General features: G+C 35.6%; 1 protein-coding gene across 1 annotated transcript; it reads right to left on the reverse strand.

Annotated features, from left to right (window-relative positions):
* Positions 1-10,100: 10,100 nt before the first annotated feature.
* Positions 10,101-16,255, reverse strand: LOC127661627 (putative gonadotropin-releasing hormone II receptor). Its single transcript, XM_052152421.1, has 4 exons — positions 16,184-16,255; positions 14,892-15,574; positions 11,145-11,349; positions 10,101-10,945 (listed from the first exon to the last, which is right to left on the reverse strand). Exons 2-4 carry the CDS (start codon positions 15,438-15,440, stop codon positions 10,479-10,481), a joined length of 1,221 nt encoding a protein of 406 aa, XP_052008381.1. The 5' UTR covers positions 15,441-15,574; positions 16,184-16,255; the 3' UTR covers positions 10,101-10,478.
* Between the last annotated feature and the right edge of the window lie 688 nt (positions 16,256-16,943).

Genomic DNA, 16,943 nt, shown 5'->3' on the forward strand with positions numbered 1-16,943 from the left:
AGAGTATTGACATTTGAAATATGTCCTAATAAGCAAGTTTTAGTTACATTTAAATGCTGTTTCGGATAAAGCAGGTATTTAGATTGTATTCTGTATGATATAAATATTATATAAAAATAATATGAATGTTTAGATTATATTTTAACTAGTGTTTATGCTGCCTCATTATCATCAACAAAGCTTGTGCTTGCAAATATCTGTTCAGGTGTAAATTAGTAAAATGCACTTTAAATATGCCCATATTAGAAAATCAGCATATTATTATGATTTCTGAAGGAGCATTTGACACTGAAGACTGCAGTAATGATGCTGAAAATCACAAATTGCATTTTACAATATATTCAAATAGAAAACTGTTCTTTTAAATTGTAAAAAGACTTCAGAATATCATTGTTTTTACTGTATTTTGGATCAAATAAATGCAGTCTTGGTGAGCAGAAGAGACTTGTAAATTGTAGTGTTGGTCTAAAATTAAGTAAAGTCTTTATTTAAAGAAAATGTATAGTCAGATTAGTTATTTTAACTTAAAACTTGATTTTGATCATTAAGTCTCCTCACATTCATTCTCTTTCTGACACATTCTTCATTGATAGGCCCAGGGGAGGGGTCTTTTGTCTCCTCAGGTGTAAATCACCGCAATATTCATGATAGTTTACGCCTCCTCGCATATGACCTTTCAACACTAAAATTGTCTTACAAAAGTTAAATTAGTATATTGTTTTGTATGAATGAGTGATCAGGATGAGTTTCACATTATTTTGTAGCAAAAACTCTAGACTACAAGATCCAGTTCTCAAAAAGCTCATGGACAAATATTTAGTATGTGTTATATGGCCTTATTTCAATGACTTGATGATGTTTTTAAACAACTGAAAAAAGCACAAATGTCAAGGCATGTCAAAAATTCTCCAGGGCCCAAAACACCCTCAGATCCTAGAGGGTTAACTCTGTGTGGAAGATCAGGTTGCAGAGGGGTCTTTCTGATCATTCAGGATGCCTGGGCCGTTTGATTTATGACAGTGAGGAATTCCAGGACTGCTAAGTTTGAAAACTCTAGATCAAGTCATATCGTTTCAATTCTTCTGCGTTTATAATCCAACAAAGCTCTAGCACTTATCAGTCAATGGATGTAGAAAGAAAGTCCCGCCTTGCAGGTAAGCCAGGTGACTGGCTCTCTTGAGCCAGTCACCTTTATACAGACATTGCCTGTCAATCAGCTCGCTAACGTGCATGCGCATTTCATGCTTTTAGCATGATATGAGGTCAACAACATTCGGTTGAGTAAAAAAATATTGAGCCATGTGTTAATACACACTGCATTAAAAATTTCAGTAAACACGTTTAGGCAGAGGGATGACAAGACTAGTCTTCCACTGGCTATGACATGACAAGGTGGGGTTCAAAATGTCACATTACAAGCGGCACTGATATTAGACATTCAAGCACAAAATCAGCCGCTCTTAACTTAACAAACACTTACATAGAGTGATATACTCACTTAATTCACAGTCTTATGCAGCTTAACTGCTCTGTGTTAGAGCTCCCTGTAACTGGGAGAATGGGATGAGAAAAACTGAATCTACATCAGTGGCTTTGAGCAACGTTCTACATCGATTGTGTATGCAGAGAAAATGTCTTAGGCATTGAGTGAGAGGTCCTTTAGCGATTTTGCAAGATGAGTTGGTAAACCCAAGTCACCTGTGAAACTGTTGGAGTATGTTAATGGCTTTCAACGCAACTTACTTGTAGCAGGTAAGTTGGCCAGTGAAAATTTGGGTAAGGCCAAATCAAAAATGAAAACCTGGTTGATCCCAGGGCTGAGCATAGAGAATTTAGCCCTTGTGATCAAGTGATGTGTTGCTCCCCATTACAGGTTCACCCCTTTTAGCAAAATTTGGGGGTCCTTACAGTTCGTCAGGTGTCTGAACAAAATGGTGTACTGTCAACTCCTGACCTTAAAAGATCTACACAGCTCTTTCATTTAAATCTATTGAAACCTTATTACGGTCATGCAACTAGGTCGGAAGCCGTTGTTCAAGGTGCTGAAGTGAAGTCCTTTGTGCTGGGCACAGAAAAGTTGTCCGCCTCTTCCTCGCATATGGTGGCAGCTTGTGCTGAGCAGGGGGATGTTCCTGATGACTGTTTTGTCCAGCCTCGGCATCATAATTCAGAAAAATTGGCAGAGTTGTAAAATATGTTTGGGCATTTGTCAAAGGAAAACCAGGAAGAATTGAAGTTTCTTTTATCTGAGTTTCCTCATTCTTTTTGTGACGCCATTGCATACAGATGTAATGCAGCACTATATAGATGTTGGTGGATTCTCCACGTCACTGCCTCCGTGTCGGAGACCATCAATCCACGCATCTTATCACGTGGCTTGTTGAGCGTGTTACCACGGAGATATGGTGCGTGTGGAGGCTTCATGCTATTCTCCGCAGCATCCAAGCACAACTCACCACACACCCTTATCCTCATTTGGCCTTTCCTTCATGTTACTGTGCCTTGAGCTGGGTGGAGAGCACACATAAATGCTAAGCATGAGATGAATGAGAGACCAAAGGTTTCATTGATTGGGATTATCCATTTCTACTCTTGACTGTGCATATTGTCTCAGTTGCATTCACTGCCACTCTGCTACTCTGCCATTCTATTTATCTTCTTTAACCGTGCAATGAATAATTTCTTGCTGTCTATTTTATACCAAGAACAATTTTTAAAAAGGGCTATTTTGCCATCCTCTACAGTAGGCTAAGACTTTTTTTTTATTTGCTTGCAGGCAGCCTTGTCTGGAAATCATTAAAGCTTTGAGACTGGAGCCAGTTGTCTGCTCATCGGCCATATTGGGTCATCTTTTTTTTTCCCCCTCTCAGTCTAGAGGGGTACAAACCAAATGCTACATGGTAGGCTATCAGAGTTCTATCATGGGCTCTTCATTTGTTTACAATAGCTTCCATATAATTGCAATAGTTCACCAAAGCAAGCATGACAGACTGAGTCATTTGTACTGTATGGCTATGCTGAGTTCCTGTCATCAAGTGGCTCCTGGCTGCATTTTTCATTGGCAGTCAGTAGCTCAATTGCCCAAGTCATTATTTCAATATGTTTCAAAAATACATGGCATTGAGGGTGTTGACACAGCTGGAGACCTGACTGCACTATATAAATAGCATGAGCTGGACATGATGCACTAAAATGAACCCAACTGCTTGGACCTTCCGATGTGGAATTTGAATGCATAAGTACAGTACACTCACAGCCAAAAATGTTTTATTGCTGTATTAAAAGCATTTATTCAACGTGATGGGGACCATGCATGTTCATGAAATCGAATGGCTTTGCCTTTGCAACCAACAAATATTGACATGATGCTCCACTGCTTGTGAGGGATAGATACTAATCCCAGTGATCTGTTTTAGAGTGACCAATGATGGGAAGGTTACTTTTGAAATGTATTCCACTACAGATTACAGAATACATGCTGTAAAATGTAATTTGTAATGTATTCCATTAGATTACTCAAGGTCAGTAACGTGTTCTAAATACTTTGAATTACTTCCTCAGCACTGGTAGATTTGTTCACTTATTTTTACTGTAAAAACTCTGCCAGTACAGTAAGACAAAATACACGTGTTAAAAATACATTCTCTGAAAAAAAGGAAATATCTTGTGCAGTGTTGTTTCTAAAACAAGATAAATCAAATTAATCTTGTTTTAAGGATTTTTAGATATTTTTTCAGGAAAACAATACAACAATTATTATCAAGAATATAATTTTTGCCCTAATATCAAAGGTCTTACCAGAAAAAAATATATAAATTATGATCTAACGTGAATTTTCTTGATAAAAAAAATATGATTGTGTCCGGTAACATGTGAATGTAAAATGGCTAGAAATAGCATTTTAGCTTAGTGTTAAGCTGACAATTTACACAAGGTTTATTTCTACTTTTTCTGCTCCAAACTTATTTCAAACGCACTTCTCTGTCTGCTCATATGAATGTAACACATCATAAGAATGTGTTTCACTGCTGTTCAAATGGACTTTGGATCGCATAATTTATATGTATACATTTTTTCCATCTGAAATGACTAAATATTAAATGAAACAAATGACAATAGAATGCAAAGTAATCTCTTCAGTAATCAAAATAATGTTTTAATGTAACTGTATTCTAATTACCAATTATTTAAATTGTAACTGTAGTGGAATACAGTTACTTATATTTTGCATTTAAATATGTTTTCCCAAAAACATGTGTTGACATAAAAAAGGAAATTTACTTTTGATACTTAAGTACATTTAAATCAAGTACTTCTGTACTTTTACTTAAGTAAAAATCTGTCTTTACAACTTTCACTTGTAATGGAGTAATATTTGACCAGTAGTATCTGTACTTTCACTCAAGTAATGGAGTTGAATATTAATAAGGATTAATATCGCCGGGGTACCACCCTGGAATCAGGGACTAATAACTAGACAGTATAGCAGTCTCACTATAGGATTGTTCTCTTAGGAAAGTTGACGTCTGGAGAACATCGACATTCAAAAGAAAAACAATGAATGCTTGAATTCGAGCACTAACAACCCCTGCCAGCCCTTGACACAGGTGCATGCAGAATAATACCAAACACTTCTCTTTATAGTATAACAAAGTTTATGAATGCAGTAATATCAGTTAATAATCAATACAATGCAGTCAATAAAATTCCAACTTCCAACTACAAACAGTAACATGATTAGATATGGTAACAAATAAGCCTATAATACATGATATGAAGGTGTGTGTGTGCGTGTGTGCGCATGAGCGTGTATTTATCACTTTGTGGGTACCAAATGTCCCCATAAAGATAGTAAAACCCGAAATTTTTGACCTTGTGGGGACATTTTGTCGGTCCCCATGAGGAAAACAGCTTATAAATCATACTAAATTATGTTTTTTGAAAATGTAAAAATGCAGAATGTTTTCTGTGAGGTTTAGGTTTAGGGGATAGAATATAAAGTTTGTACAGTATAAAAACCATTATGTCTATGGAAAGTCCCCATAAAACATGGAAACACAACATGTGTGTGCGTGTGTGTGTGTGTGTGCGTGTGTGTGTGTGTGTGTGTGTGTGCATGTGTGTGTGTGTGTGAGGAGGGAAGGGCACAAAAGGGCGGACATGGCTCTCGTGGAGTGTACGTCACGCGAAAGTGGGCGGAGAGACTGGTTAATGGTGTCTGCCCATTTAACTTGTGTCTTCACTGGTCTCCAACTCAGTTCCTCGAAGCTTGGGTAATAACGGAAGGCCTTTTCCTTGGTCTGTCAGCGAACAGTACGGCAGCTGTTTCTCGGCGGGTCGACAAATAACTCAGTTGAAGTAGTCAACCGAAATCTTTTTATTCACTTCTGCAGGCAAAAAGGGTGAAGACGCGGATTGCTCGGCGGTCTCCTTCAGATCCATTAGCATACTTATTGGAACACGGAGAAATCTCAACTCGTCCAAAGTTTCAGGTATGTACGTTACTACCTTGGGCAATGAGGCTACACCTGGGAGCAGCAGAGCTGCAACTAGTCGTGGCGCATTCTGTCCCTAGAAGCAATGCCCAGAAAGATCTCTGAGGTTTTAATACTCCCGGTAATGGTTGAGGGACACGTTCTGTTGTGCACCTCATCCAATAGGAGTTTAGGGTTCGATCCATCAAAACTTCACACATAGGTGCAAAGTGAGCAAGGCTTCATGGGATCTGTAGACTGTTTTCTTCTCCCTTTGTTTGATTTTGGCATGGTTGTTATCAGGCTGTATGTAGGCCTCAGTCAGGCTTTATGATTGTATGTAGGCCTGCCTTTGTCATATCTGAGTACATGAATACCAATACATCTACAGCTTTGGGTTTGATTAGAAAAGGATAAATGCCAGATGATCAGATCTAATGTCTACTGTCTCTTTTACAGGTTTATCTTAGTATTAATAACAGTTTATAGTCTAATATTGACTCATAATTCAACAGGATGCAAGATGAAAAAAAGTGTTGGTTTATCATAAACAGCAAACAACTTAAGTGTGTAGCGCTGTTTCTCCCCTCCTATCTAGTGCAAAGGCACATTTAAACCACATGCTCGCAGACGTGCAAACCGCCCAAGAATCCTATTTCAAATTCACAGAAAGTCGTTTGTGCTGAAAGCAAGGTATGGCCGGATCGATCCTAAAGGATCGATACTTCCGATACTGATGCTGTATCAAAAATATAAAGTCAAAATATTTTTTTTAAACTAGGGATATTATTATTTGGTTACCACAAACATGAACAATAATCATACGCTTCAAAGTGAAATAAAAAGGATTAGGCTATATTTAGGGGTGTTCGATTTCGAGTCGATACCGATTCCTGACTCCAGCAATTGGAGTCGACTCTTCAATCAGGATAGTTTCAATTCAGGGCTGTCACCAGGTATGGCCATTAGTGGGCAGTGCCTTCAAAAGTTGCATATTTTCTTTTATTATAAATATCATAGTTTAGAATTATAAAAATCGTAGTTTAATTTCCACTAGTATATAGCTCACTCGATCCACTACTTATTGCGTCCGATTGCTGCTCCGTGATAAAGCTGAAGTTTTTCTGTAACTGCTGGTCAGTTTCTCCTACCCAAATTCAAATACTAACATTAGTGTGATGGGAGACGCTTACTTTAGTCTAGATGACTTTCATGTCGATGGAAAAACAAACCGCACATATTTTCTAGCTAGATTCACTTCAATAACTACTAATAGGCATATTACGGAGACGTAATAAAAAATAATAATAAAAACCATGGTTTTACTACAGTAATAGTATTAACCATGGTTAATTGTATGGTAACTATGGTTTAACTAAATACCAGGATGAAACTATAGTTACTGAAGTGAAACCATGGTTAATTTTTATAAGGGTAAACAAAACAGAAGTCTAATAATTTTCTGTTTAGGCTCACAAATGTAAAAAAATAAATAACAAATTACCCATTTTATCCCAAGAAATAAAAAAATAAAATAAATACATTTTATTGAAGTATCGGTGTTGGTATCGGTATAGACGATGTTGGACTTGAAATTATTGATATCAGATTGAAAAGAAAAGTGGTATCGCCTATCCTTACGTGAAAGCTTGAAGGCGACGTTACCCTGGTAAGTAAGGCATATAAATGAATTTGTTGATTTTGTTATATTTATTTATTTTGACCTAACTCCTTGTAATTGCAATTGCATGGTTTGCGTGGTTGTTAAAACCGCTACTGCATAGAATTGACATTAAACATACAGGAAAGCAGAAAGAGAACTGTTTTAAAACAGTTTTATTAAATTGATAGTTTAGACAGTCAATTCTGATTAAATGAGCCACATCCAAAGTAGTAGCATACAGATTAAACTAACACCCGTAACTGAACATTTGATATTAATGCGCCAAGTTGTTATGTTGCTGGGCAACTCCAAACAGCCTACAATTGTTAGGCTAATGCACTATAATGCCCGGAGGAAGATTTATTTATTCCCATAATTATTAGTAATAAATGTAACTGTTTTTTGAACAGTGGCATCATGACAACTCATGTTGTATGGATTTCTTTTTTCTTGTCTACTGAAATGTCTTGGAAATACATTTTTACAATGTTTAACGCGAAAAATATTTCGACATATCCCTCCTTTTCTTTCAAATAAGCACAAATCGAGGTTACAGTAAAGCACTTGCAATGGAAGTGAATGGGGCTGATATTTTTTAGGGATTTAAGGCAGAAATGTGAAGCTTTTGATTCTATAAAAGCACTTACATTAATTATTCTGTTCAAACTTGTGTATTATCTGAGCTGTAATGTTGTTTATATCATTTTTGTGGTCATTTTATGGTTTACGGGTCTACAGCATTTTGTTGTAAAACAAATTGTAAAATTAGATATATCTTAATATAGAAAAAGTTACTAAGCGTTTTTATCACACTAAAATCATATTAACACGTATAACATTTACATATTTTGACTATAATTTTACAACAATGTGTATTTTAGTGTTTATGGATTGGCCCTGTTGACTCCCATTATAAGTGTCTTACTGTAACCGCATTTTTGCTTCTTTTTTTTTTTTTAAATGAGGGAAAAGTTGAAAATATTTTTTGTGGTCAAAAATATTATTACACAAAAGCACAACTTGTATTGTACTTGGAATATTCCTTTAAGCCTTTCTTTATATAGAATCAGAGTTCACATTCTGTTCAAATGTGGTTCTCTGGTACTTGACTCAATAATTGTGACAATCAATTCCCTTAAACGAACAGTTCACACAAAAAAAATGTAATTATGTCATAATTTACTCATCCTGTTAGAATTTTTTTCTGTGGAACATAAAAGTAGATAAAAGGCAGGATGTTAGACTCAGTCGCTATACAATTATATTGTACGGGGGAAAAAAGTAAATTGTGACAGTGGCTAATATTCTGCCTAACATCCTTTTGTGTTCCACAGAAAAAAGAAAGTCATAATAGTTTGGAGCAATATCAGTGTGTGGGTAAATAATGGCAGAATTTGCATTTTTGGGTAAAGTAGATGTGTCTATATAAGACAAAGCATAAGTGATGAGGAATTCATATGATCGTGCAGATTGCTAAGCATTGCCTCCACTGTGATCTTACCCTGTCAATGAGATAATGCCCACCTGTCATGTTCTCAACTGGTCCGCAAATCATTTATCACCAAACCGTGAACATTTATATTAGTTAATTTGACAGACTGCATGTTTTCTCCTTAGCCAATGACAATGTTTTTTTTGCACGAATGTCTGCATTGGAGGGGAGGTCATGAAAAGAATCAATATTTCAATTGAAATTTATTTGTACACTGCTTTTCACAAAAAGCTCCAAAGCAGGCTTACAAAGAGTATGATTCGAAGACATTGCTATATTACTGCTTCTTTTTCTGTTAAAGCATAATTTTCTGTAAAGCTGCTTTGAAATTATGTGTTGTTGTGAAAAGCACTAAACAAATAAAAATTACTTGACTGTAAATACATTATAAATGAAAAGTAGCACTCATGGGCTCATTAAAATTGTAAACGAAAGCAGTATATTTATCACTGCTACACATAAAACAAAACAAACAACATAACAAATGACACAAAATACAATATCATCAAATATTATGCACAATTTTTTTAAATTGATCCTTCTTTTCATATGACACTCTTTATATAAGATAAACTCATTAGATAGTAGATAACAATTATAAATATAAATTACATATTATCACAAATCATATTCACAGCATGATGCAACAATGTATATCCTAATGTAAATAATGGGCATAATGAATATGAGTAAATTTGGCATACAATAGCTAAATACTTTTTAAACCTCACTGCACAAACATTGGGCCCTAATAACTCATTAATCCTACAAGTAATATTTCAATTTGTTTGGAATACATCTCAGAACATGTAGGTGCAGATGTGTTTTTCTTAGCAATGACCATGTATGTATGCAAAGTGTGTGTGTGTGTGTGTGTGTGTGTGTGTGTGCTGGAAGCACAACTACGGATGTCACATGTTTCTCACACAAATACACTCTCAAACATACAACAACGATAATGGTTCTGTTGGGGTTATAGGCATTTTCAAGCACCAAAGCTAACTACACATCAACAGAGATTACAGTATTCACATGGCACTAAAATGAAAGAAAGCTTTACAGTTTGTCAGTCTCCAGCTGGACTTCAATACCCTGTGACAAAAGAAGCACCTTCCCTGAGAAGTACGATGTATGTAAAACACATTCATAACCTATTCATGCATCAATCACATATAATTTTAAAGCTATAAAGCCAAGATAAGTGGTCCTCTTTGATAACATCTAAATTGGAATTGCAAGGTATGACAGAATGTTTCCAATGAACAAAAGAAAATGATCCAAGAGCCAATGTACATTGATTTGCATATGTAATATTACACAATCCTCAAAATCCCTCAAATAACTTGAAATCCACACATCTTATTTGTGTATAGATTAAACTAATTTCCTTACAGACAAGCAATTAAGTGCTATGCCCTTTTTAATAGCAGGTAGAGATGATTAATTTCTTGGATTTGTATGAGATGGAAAAAACTTTGATGTAAATTACGTTTTCAACAAGTAGAAATGGTGATGGTCTAATTAATCTGCAGAGAAAAACATCTGATTGGAATATTTAATAAACAGCAAATGATTACAAAAATTAATCACCTGTATCATTAGAATAGATGGTTATTAAACATAGCTAGAGTAATTTATAGAGTAATTTAGGCAGCTCATTAGTTAAAGAATAAAGATTTTTGGTGCACTTGGTTGGGCTAAATTCAAATTTGTCTCATGCTGTTGAGCAAAACAGGCAGGTATGCTGATGTTTTGTGAGTAGCTAGACATCCAGTACAAGGCCTGCCTTGTCACATCCATATCTCTGTATTCAAATGACACTTTTAGGGCTGGACTGGTAGGGTTGCCACTACTCCTTGTATTTACTGTCAGATGGCATCTTGTTCTCCCCACTAACAAAATTCTGCATTCGGTCAGCTCCCGAACAACACTTGTTCAGTCTTTTTAGGCGAAAGGGGGATGGTGAGCATTTTAACGAGCCAGTCATTATGGTGTTGTTCTCCGACTCGGTAAGTACGACTGCGTTCCGACAGTAGCGCTTCAGTCCTTTGCGGAAATGGATGGTGAACAGGCCATAAGTGATAGGATCCAGAATGGCGTTAAAGAGCCCAAAAATAAAAAGCAAATGAGTCAATGAGTGAGAAACGGTCTCCTCTAAATCATCAGGAAGGAACCAGTACCACAAACCCAGCAAGTAGTAAGGGGTCCAACATACGATGAAAGAAGTCACAATGACTATGCTCATTTTCAATGTCCTCATACGTGCCTTTGGGATGTTGCTGTTGGAACGCCGCAAGTGGACTTCCTTCGAAGATACTGCAAAACAAGAAGATTATTTATGAGCTTTAATGCTATGATTTTTAAATGTTCATGCTGGTGGTATTTAACAATGCAGTGGACAAGATTCTCCCACATTAACATACTTTAGAGTAATTCTAGTTAAGCATGACATGTTGATTCGTATTGTGATCATTACCATTTAACTTTTTTCCCCCTAAAATGTAAGTCTACCTACTATTTCCTATGGTCATTCTTCGAGAGATCTCCACCAATATCCTTGTGTAGCAGAAGATCATGATGGCCAGAGGTATGAGGAACAAGCAAATGAAGGTGAACATATTGTAGAGCGTCTCCTGCCAGTGCTTAACAAAGCTCCCTCGGGTGGTGCATTGAGTGAAGTTGGCAGGCACTGTGATGGTCACATTATGAAACAGGAACATCTGTAAGCAGGTCAGCAGATTTTAAGCACTCGTTCTTGATTGTGTGTATATATATATATATATATATATATATATATATATATATATATATATATAAACATGATGACATGTACCCTTAAATCAATCCAATTCTGCCAACTGACAAGTGCATTCCCCCATTAGACATTTTTTTTATTTTCATTAGAAACGGTTTCTCTAGTGCTACAAACTGCTGCCTCAGAGACATGGGTTCTGGTCCCATGGAAACAAGGAAGTAATCACATTCAGATTATGGTGAGCATGATTCAGAGTTTGCTTTTTCTCTCAAAAAATAAATTTTTACTCCACTGATGTTTAGGGTTGGGGTTGGATGGAAAACTATCATTCTCACCATTGGGGCTGCAACAGCCAACTGAAAGGGAATGCTACAAATGACTCCCAGTGTGGCTGCACAACCTGTACTGCCTTGAGCTATGCTCAAACCCTAAAATCTGACTGGTTGATTGAAATATTGTGCCAGGACAAACAATATTGTTTATCCAGGAACACTACTTGGCAAAATCATATTCCTCTTCAAGGTAAGGTACAACGGGGTAAAAGGCTCCTTTGATTTGATTTTCTCCCAAAACACAAAATAGCAACAAAAATGACCACAGTACTTTCCTTAACATCTTTTCCTGATCCATGAGATATTTGCATGTAATGTCTAAAGGTTGATTTTGAGGCAATTTGATCACATTTTAATAAACACAATTATTTTGAGACAAAATACTTATTTATCATTTTCAGTTTGTCCAAGGTCATTAAGTCAAACTTTTATTATTAACTGTCCAATAAGTGAAAGGATTGTATTTGGGTTAAAAAGCCCTTATAAAACACATTGTTTGTTTTTTTAAGGGGAGCGAATAGATTTGATATGAAAAATGTTCAAAATGTGCTCACATTGACTGATCCAATCACAATGGAGATTCATTTGTTTTTAGAATACTTGAGATGTTATAAAATGTCAAATTTGTTGAAACAAACAGGAAATTGTGCACCCTTTTTCAAAGTAGTTATTTTGAGTAAGCATTATCCTAATTTGTTACTCAAAAAGCATATTGCTGTAACAGAATTATTTGCATTAGTTTACAAATTGTCCATTATATCTTTTATAACTAAATGCTCCTCACCAAAACTTAATTTTAATAAAATAATCTTCAGTTATTATTTATTTTCACACAGATGATGTTGCTCCATCGATATTCAATAATAAAAAAAATTGTGACCAGAAAAATGCAAATTTTCCATATTTTCTGCCTTTAGCCCCATTGAACCCTACATTATTTAAAAACATCAAACCATCAATCAAAATGAATTTTCAAAGAACATCCACATTTGTGAATCTTAGTAAAATGTCTTACTTTTAAGCAGGACCTACCTGTCCAAAACATATACTTCTAAATTTGTCTTATCTGTCCTTAATTCTAAATAACTGTTAAATGCTAGATGTCATGCACGTCTAAAGCCAACTAATCAAGTGAGCCCTGTCAGCTGTAAATATACAGTAATTAGATGTGACATTTCCCCTTTAGCAAGAGGCTCAATGATTCAGTACGTTCCCATGGTTTCTTTTCAGAATATTCCGTAAATATTATGATGTCTGGCTTCAACATATTCTCTCTAGGACAATCCAAAGTGACAAATAAAGATTGACACGGCTTCAACAAAGTCCTGGTGACATATGGTTAAAGCCATCTGTCTGTTAATGGTTCAGAAACGATTCACAAATACACAATCAACAAATACTGTAGATAGAAATGATGGCAACATATTCATCATAGCCTATCCTGACCTTGTGTCTAGTACCATATCTGCCTAAAATTACCTCATTCAAACACATTCTGCTGTCATGACATTATGATTTACTGTGGAAATTTCGTACTTGAAATCAAAATATTCCTTCTATTATAACCACATTCTTTTTCCTAGCTGACCTGTCGTCATCATCAGCATCTAAACTTAGAAGCACACTAATTTTGAACACGCTGCTTAATCAAGTTGAGAATTTGGAGGAGCAATAATGTGGTCTTGCCATTTATTACTTCAACTGCAGACTGACCTAACATGTACACGGCTACACTGATTGAGAATCACCCCTTATTAGTGCTGATTCCAGTGATTCTACTTTTGTAGACACATTAGTCTGGCTTGCTTCCGTCATATTTATCACTTCAGCTGCTGTAATTAAAGGCTGTAGACATCAAGCTATTTTTATCAGTATTAGGTTTGAAGGTCATTAGTGTTTTATTTAAGAAAACTAGTCTTAAAAAAAAAACACCTGATTAAATTACAAACTGCATAATTTCACTAAAATGTTTTAAAGTGATGGTAATGTTTAGTAATGTGTCTCAATAATAACCAGTCAATAGTTAAATCTGAGGTGAAATTAAAGAGCTGATGAGTTTGTGTACTGTAATTTTAGAACTAATCTAACAGCCATTAATTTACAACACTTTCTTGTATTGATCTAATTTTACAACAGGTCTTTGGGAAATACGAAAAGCTAAATATGCTATTGATACACATACATGATCAAATTCATCTGAAAAATAATCTAATCAGAATTTTTTCAATAAAAAAATGCAGTAATGCAGTAAGACATTTTTTACATTTGGTATCATGCATTTCCAAATTATTATTTTTTTCTTCTATACTAAAATTTATTTGTAGAGCCTCTTTTTTCAAAAACAAAGTTTTTACTCAGTTGCATTACCCTTAAATGACTACGCTGACAAAGAGAGGAACTGTACGTATAAGTGAGTTATTATGAGTTATTATTTTTTCACACTTTCTGTAGTTCTTTCCTTTGATCTGCCATGTTCTTAGTTAAAAAAATTGGCAGCTTTGGAAAATGGGAATATGTCATCAAAATCACAAAACGTAATAAAGTGTATGAGGCTTCAAGTAAATGAAGCAAATAAATAGTAAAATGCATTTTCCATTTAAAAGCATTGGTAAGCATGGTTAAAAAAATTGACTGAACATAAACAAATATGAATATGTAAAGCTGAAGTATATAACTTTTTCAGTGTTAAAATACTTTCTTCTATCCCAGCTTAATATGCAGAGACAACTATAAGTATGACATTTATAGGTTAATTTTCTCGAAAACTGTAAACACTGTGTCTATGTAGCGTTATAAAAATTACTGTTTGAGCAACTTGCTTAAAACCGCCCCAACAACATTACTCAACCAATGGTGTGAGTTGGTTGCTGGACTATCTGACTGTTTGAACAACAAAATACGTGGGGCATATTCAGAATGCTGTATTGAAAACATTGTTTATTTTTGCAATTCCGTTCGGGGACGCTAGTGTCGCCGAAATTACATACTACAGCTTTAAGGTCCAAGCTTCATTTTTAGAAAGCCAGTTATATAACCTCCTGTCATTTTAATTTCAAACTATCTACTTGATTCAGGTGTTACTCCAGATTCTGGAGTTTTTGGTGATTGCAACTAATAGAGCACACAGAGATAAGACACAAAGAAAACATGAAAAATCACTCAAGAAGTTCCTCACCTGGGGTATAGAGAGAACAACACTCATCCCCCAGGCCACACTCAGCATTATTTGGTTCTTCTTCTTAGCCTTATTGATGGCCAGAGGGTTGAGAATGGCCGATTGTCGGTCCAGGCTTATGACCACAGTCACAAAGGCACAGGAGTACATGGCCACAAGCTTTAGAAACATTAACAACCTGCAAGCCAGGTCTCCTGCTAGCCACTGAACTGTGATGTTCCAAGCTGCATCAACAGGCATCACAATGAAAGTTACCAGCAGGTCAGCCACAGTTAGGTTTATGATTAAAATTCTTACATGGGATTTGCGCTTGTTGTTAGTGCTGGCAGACCACAACACAGCAAGGTTGCACACGGCCGACACTGCGCAAAGATTGAAGGTAATTATCACCCTCACTTTTGCTGCCATGGAGAAGGTAGGCAGCTGCAATGCTGCTTCACCTGTGCTATTGTTATATGTGGGCAAGGTATAGTCGCAACTACCATTAAGAGCATCTGTAGCCAATTGATGAAACATGATGTTCTCAGATGTTGGAGGGCTGTAATTCATCACTGAAGAAAGAAAGCGCGTGTTTGCTTCATTCGCTCAGTTATCTTCTGCTCTTTGTGATTCATAGAGGATTCATGACAGTTCAGGAGAGGATACATGGACAGTACCTGGAAAGGCTCCTTTATTTGACAGTACTGTAGTGGGATTAAAAAAAAAGTTAAGATAATTTTTTTTCTCAGACATCAAACATGTCATCGAATCTTTATAGTACAGCATGCACTGAAGAAATATCTAAATAAACTGACTGATTCAATTCCAAATATAATTTAACATCACTGAATCAGCATGACTACATTAAGTTACAACAACAAAACACATTTTAAGGGTTAGATCAGATAGTAATAGCTTCATAAGATAACAACTGCTGTTTACCACTTTTTATAGTGTATATATAATGTGTTTCACAAAAACAATACAAGATTGATATTATCTATCATTGATAATATCAATAATATCTATCAATTGATATTATCTATGGAGGACCCCCTCGAAAACGAGATGCTTCATCTCAAGGGGTTAATCCTCGTAATAAAGATATGTTAAAAAAAAAAAAATAAAAAAATAAAAAAATATTAATTATGGTCATTTATTATCTTTAAAATGATTGCTGAAACAATATGTATGTCATGCACATATAATGTGTCTACTGGTTTTTGAACATGTATTAGCCTACAGTCCAAGGCAGGTGTCTACAGTATTTACTTTAACTTTTTTATTCAAATTTAAATCACTCTCAGACTTACCTGATACAATTCACTCAAGGCTTAGAAGAAATCCATTGACCTTGAACTATTGTTTGTAAATCTCAATGGCTAATCACATAGAAAAACTCTTGGTTAATTACCATCATCCATGCCTCTCCTAAATCCGATCTGCAATACGTCCAAATGTGTTCCTCTTCTGAAACACTTGTCCAGATAAATGAGTAGTTTCAATGTCGCCGGGTGACATTCGTCTTGATAGGAAGCAGCGAGTAAAAATGTGTTATTCAGTCTGGATTTTAATCTAATAAGAAATGCACCAACTTGAAAATATAGTGTTGTCTACTTTTTACATTTTTGGAAAATACTGTTTAAATAATATGAAATAGTCGGTAGAAAGTTCTAAGTTTGAGATATTATCAACCGGTATGTTAATCATTTCGTATGACTTCGATAGCATCCTCAGTTGGTGCTTTCTATTCCAGCTGGGGTGTGAAGTGTCTGTGGAGGTCTGTGCGCGTCTTCTCACTCTGGTGCAGCGAGCGCATTCACGGACTTTCCACCATTCCCTCGCGCGTCACTTGACAACACCCGCGCGCACTCGCTCTCTCTGCGCATGTCAATCAGAACCGTTATCACAGGTCAATTCTGTTGGGATAATTGATGTTATATCAGTTTACATTCAGTAGTTTAACCTAAACCACTACTGTTTAACTATTTCTATTAGTGTGAGTAGTTCAATGTTTTTAGTATTGGTTTAGGTAGTAATTAAATTATATTAGAATATAATTATTGGCACCGA

This window comes from Xyrauchen texanus, chromosome 21 (genome assembly GCF_025860055.1).
Source record: "Xyrauchen texanus isolate HMW12.3.18 chromosome 21, RBS_HiC_50CHRs, whole genome shotgun sequence".
Lineage (NCBI taxonomy): Eukaryota > Metazoa > Chordata > Actinopteri > Cypriniformes > Catostomidae > Xyrauchen > Xyrauchen texanus.

Coding starts and splice junctions, on each gene's coding strand:
- LOC127661627 (XM_052152421.1), bottom strand. CDS start 15,440: ATGAATTACAGCCCTCCAACATCTGAGAACATCATGTTTCATCAATTG. Junction 11,350..14,891: donor TTGTTCTCTCTATACCCCAG/GTGAGGAACTTC, acceptor ACCTGCTTACAG/ATGTTCCTGTTTCATAATGT. Junction 10,946..11,144: donor AAGAATGACCATAGGAAATA/GTAGGTAGACTT, acceptor CTTGTTTTGCAG/TATCTTCGAAGGAAGTCCAC.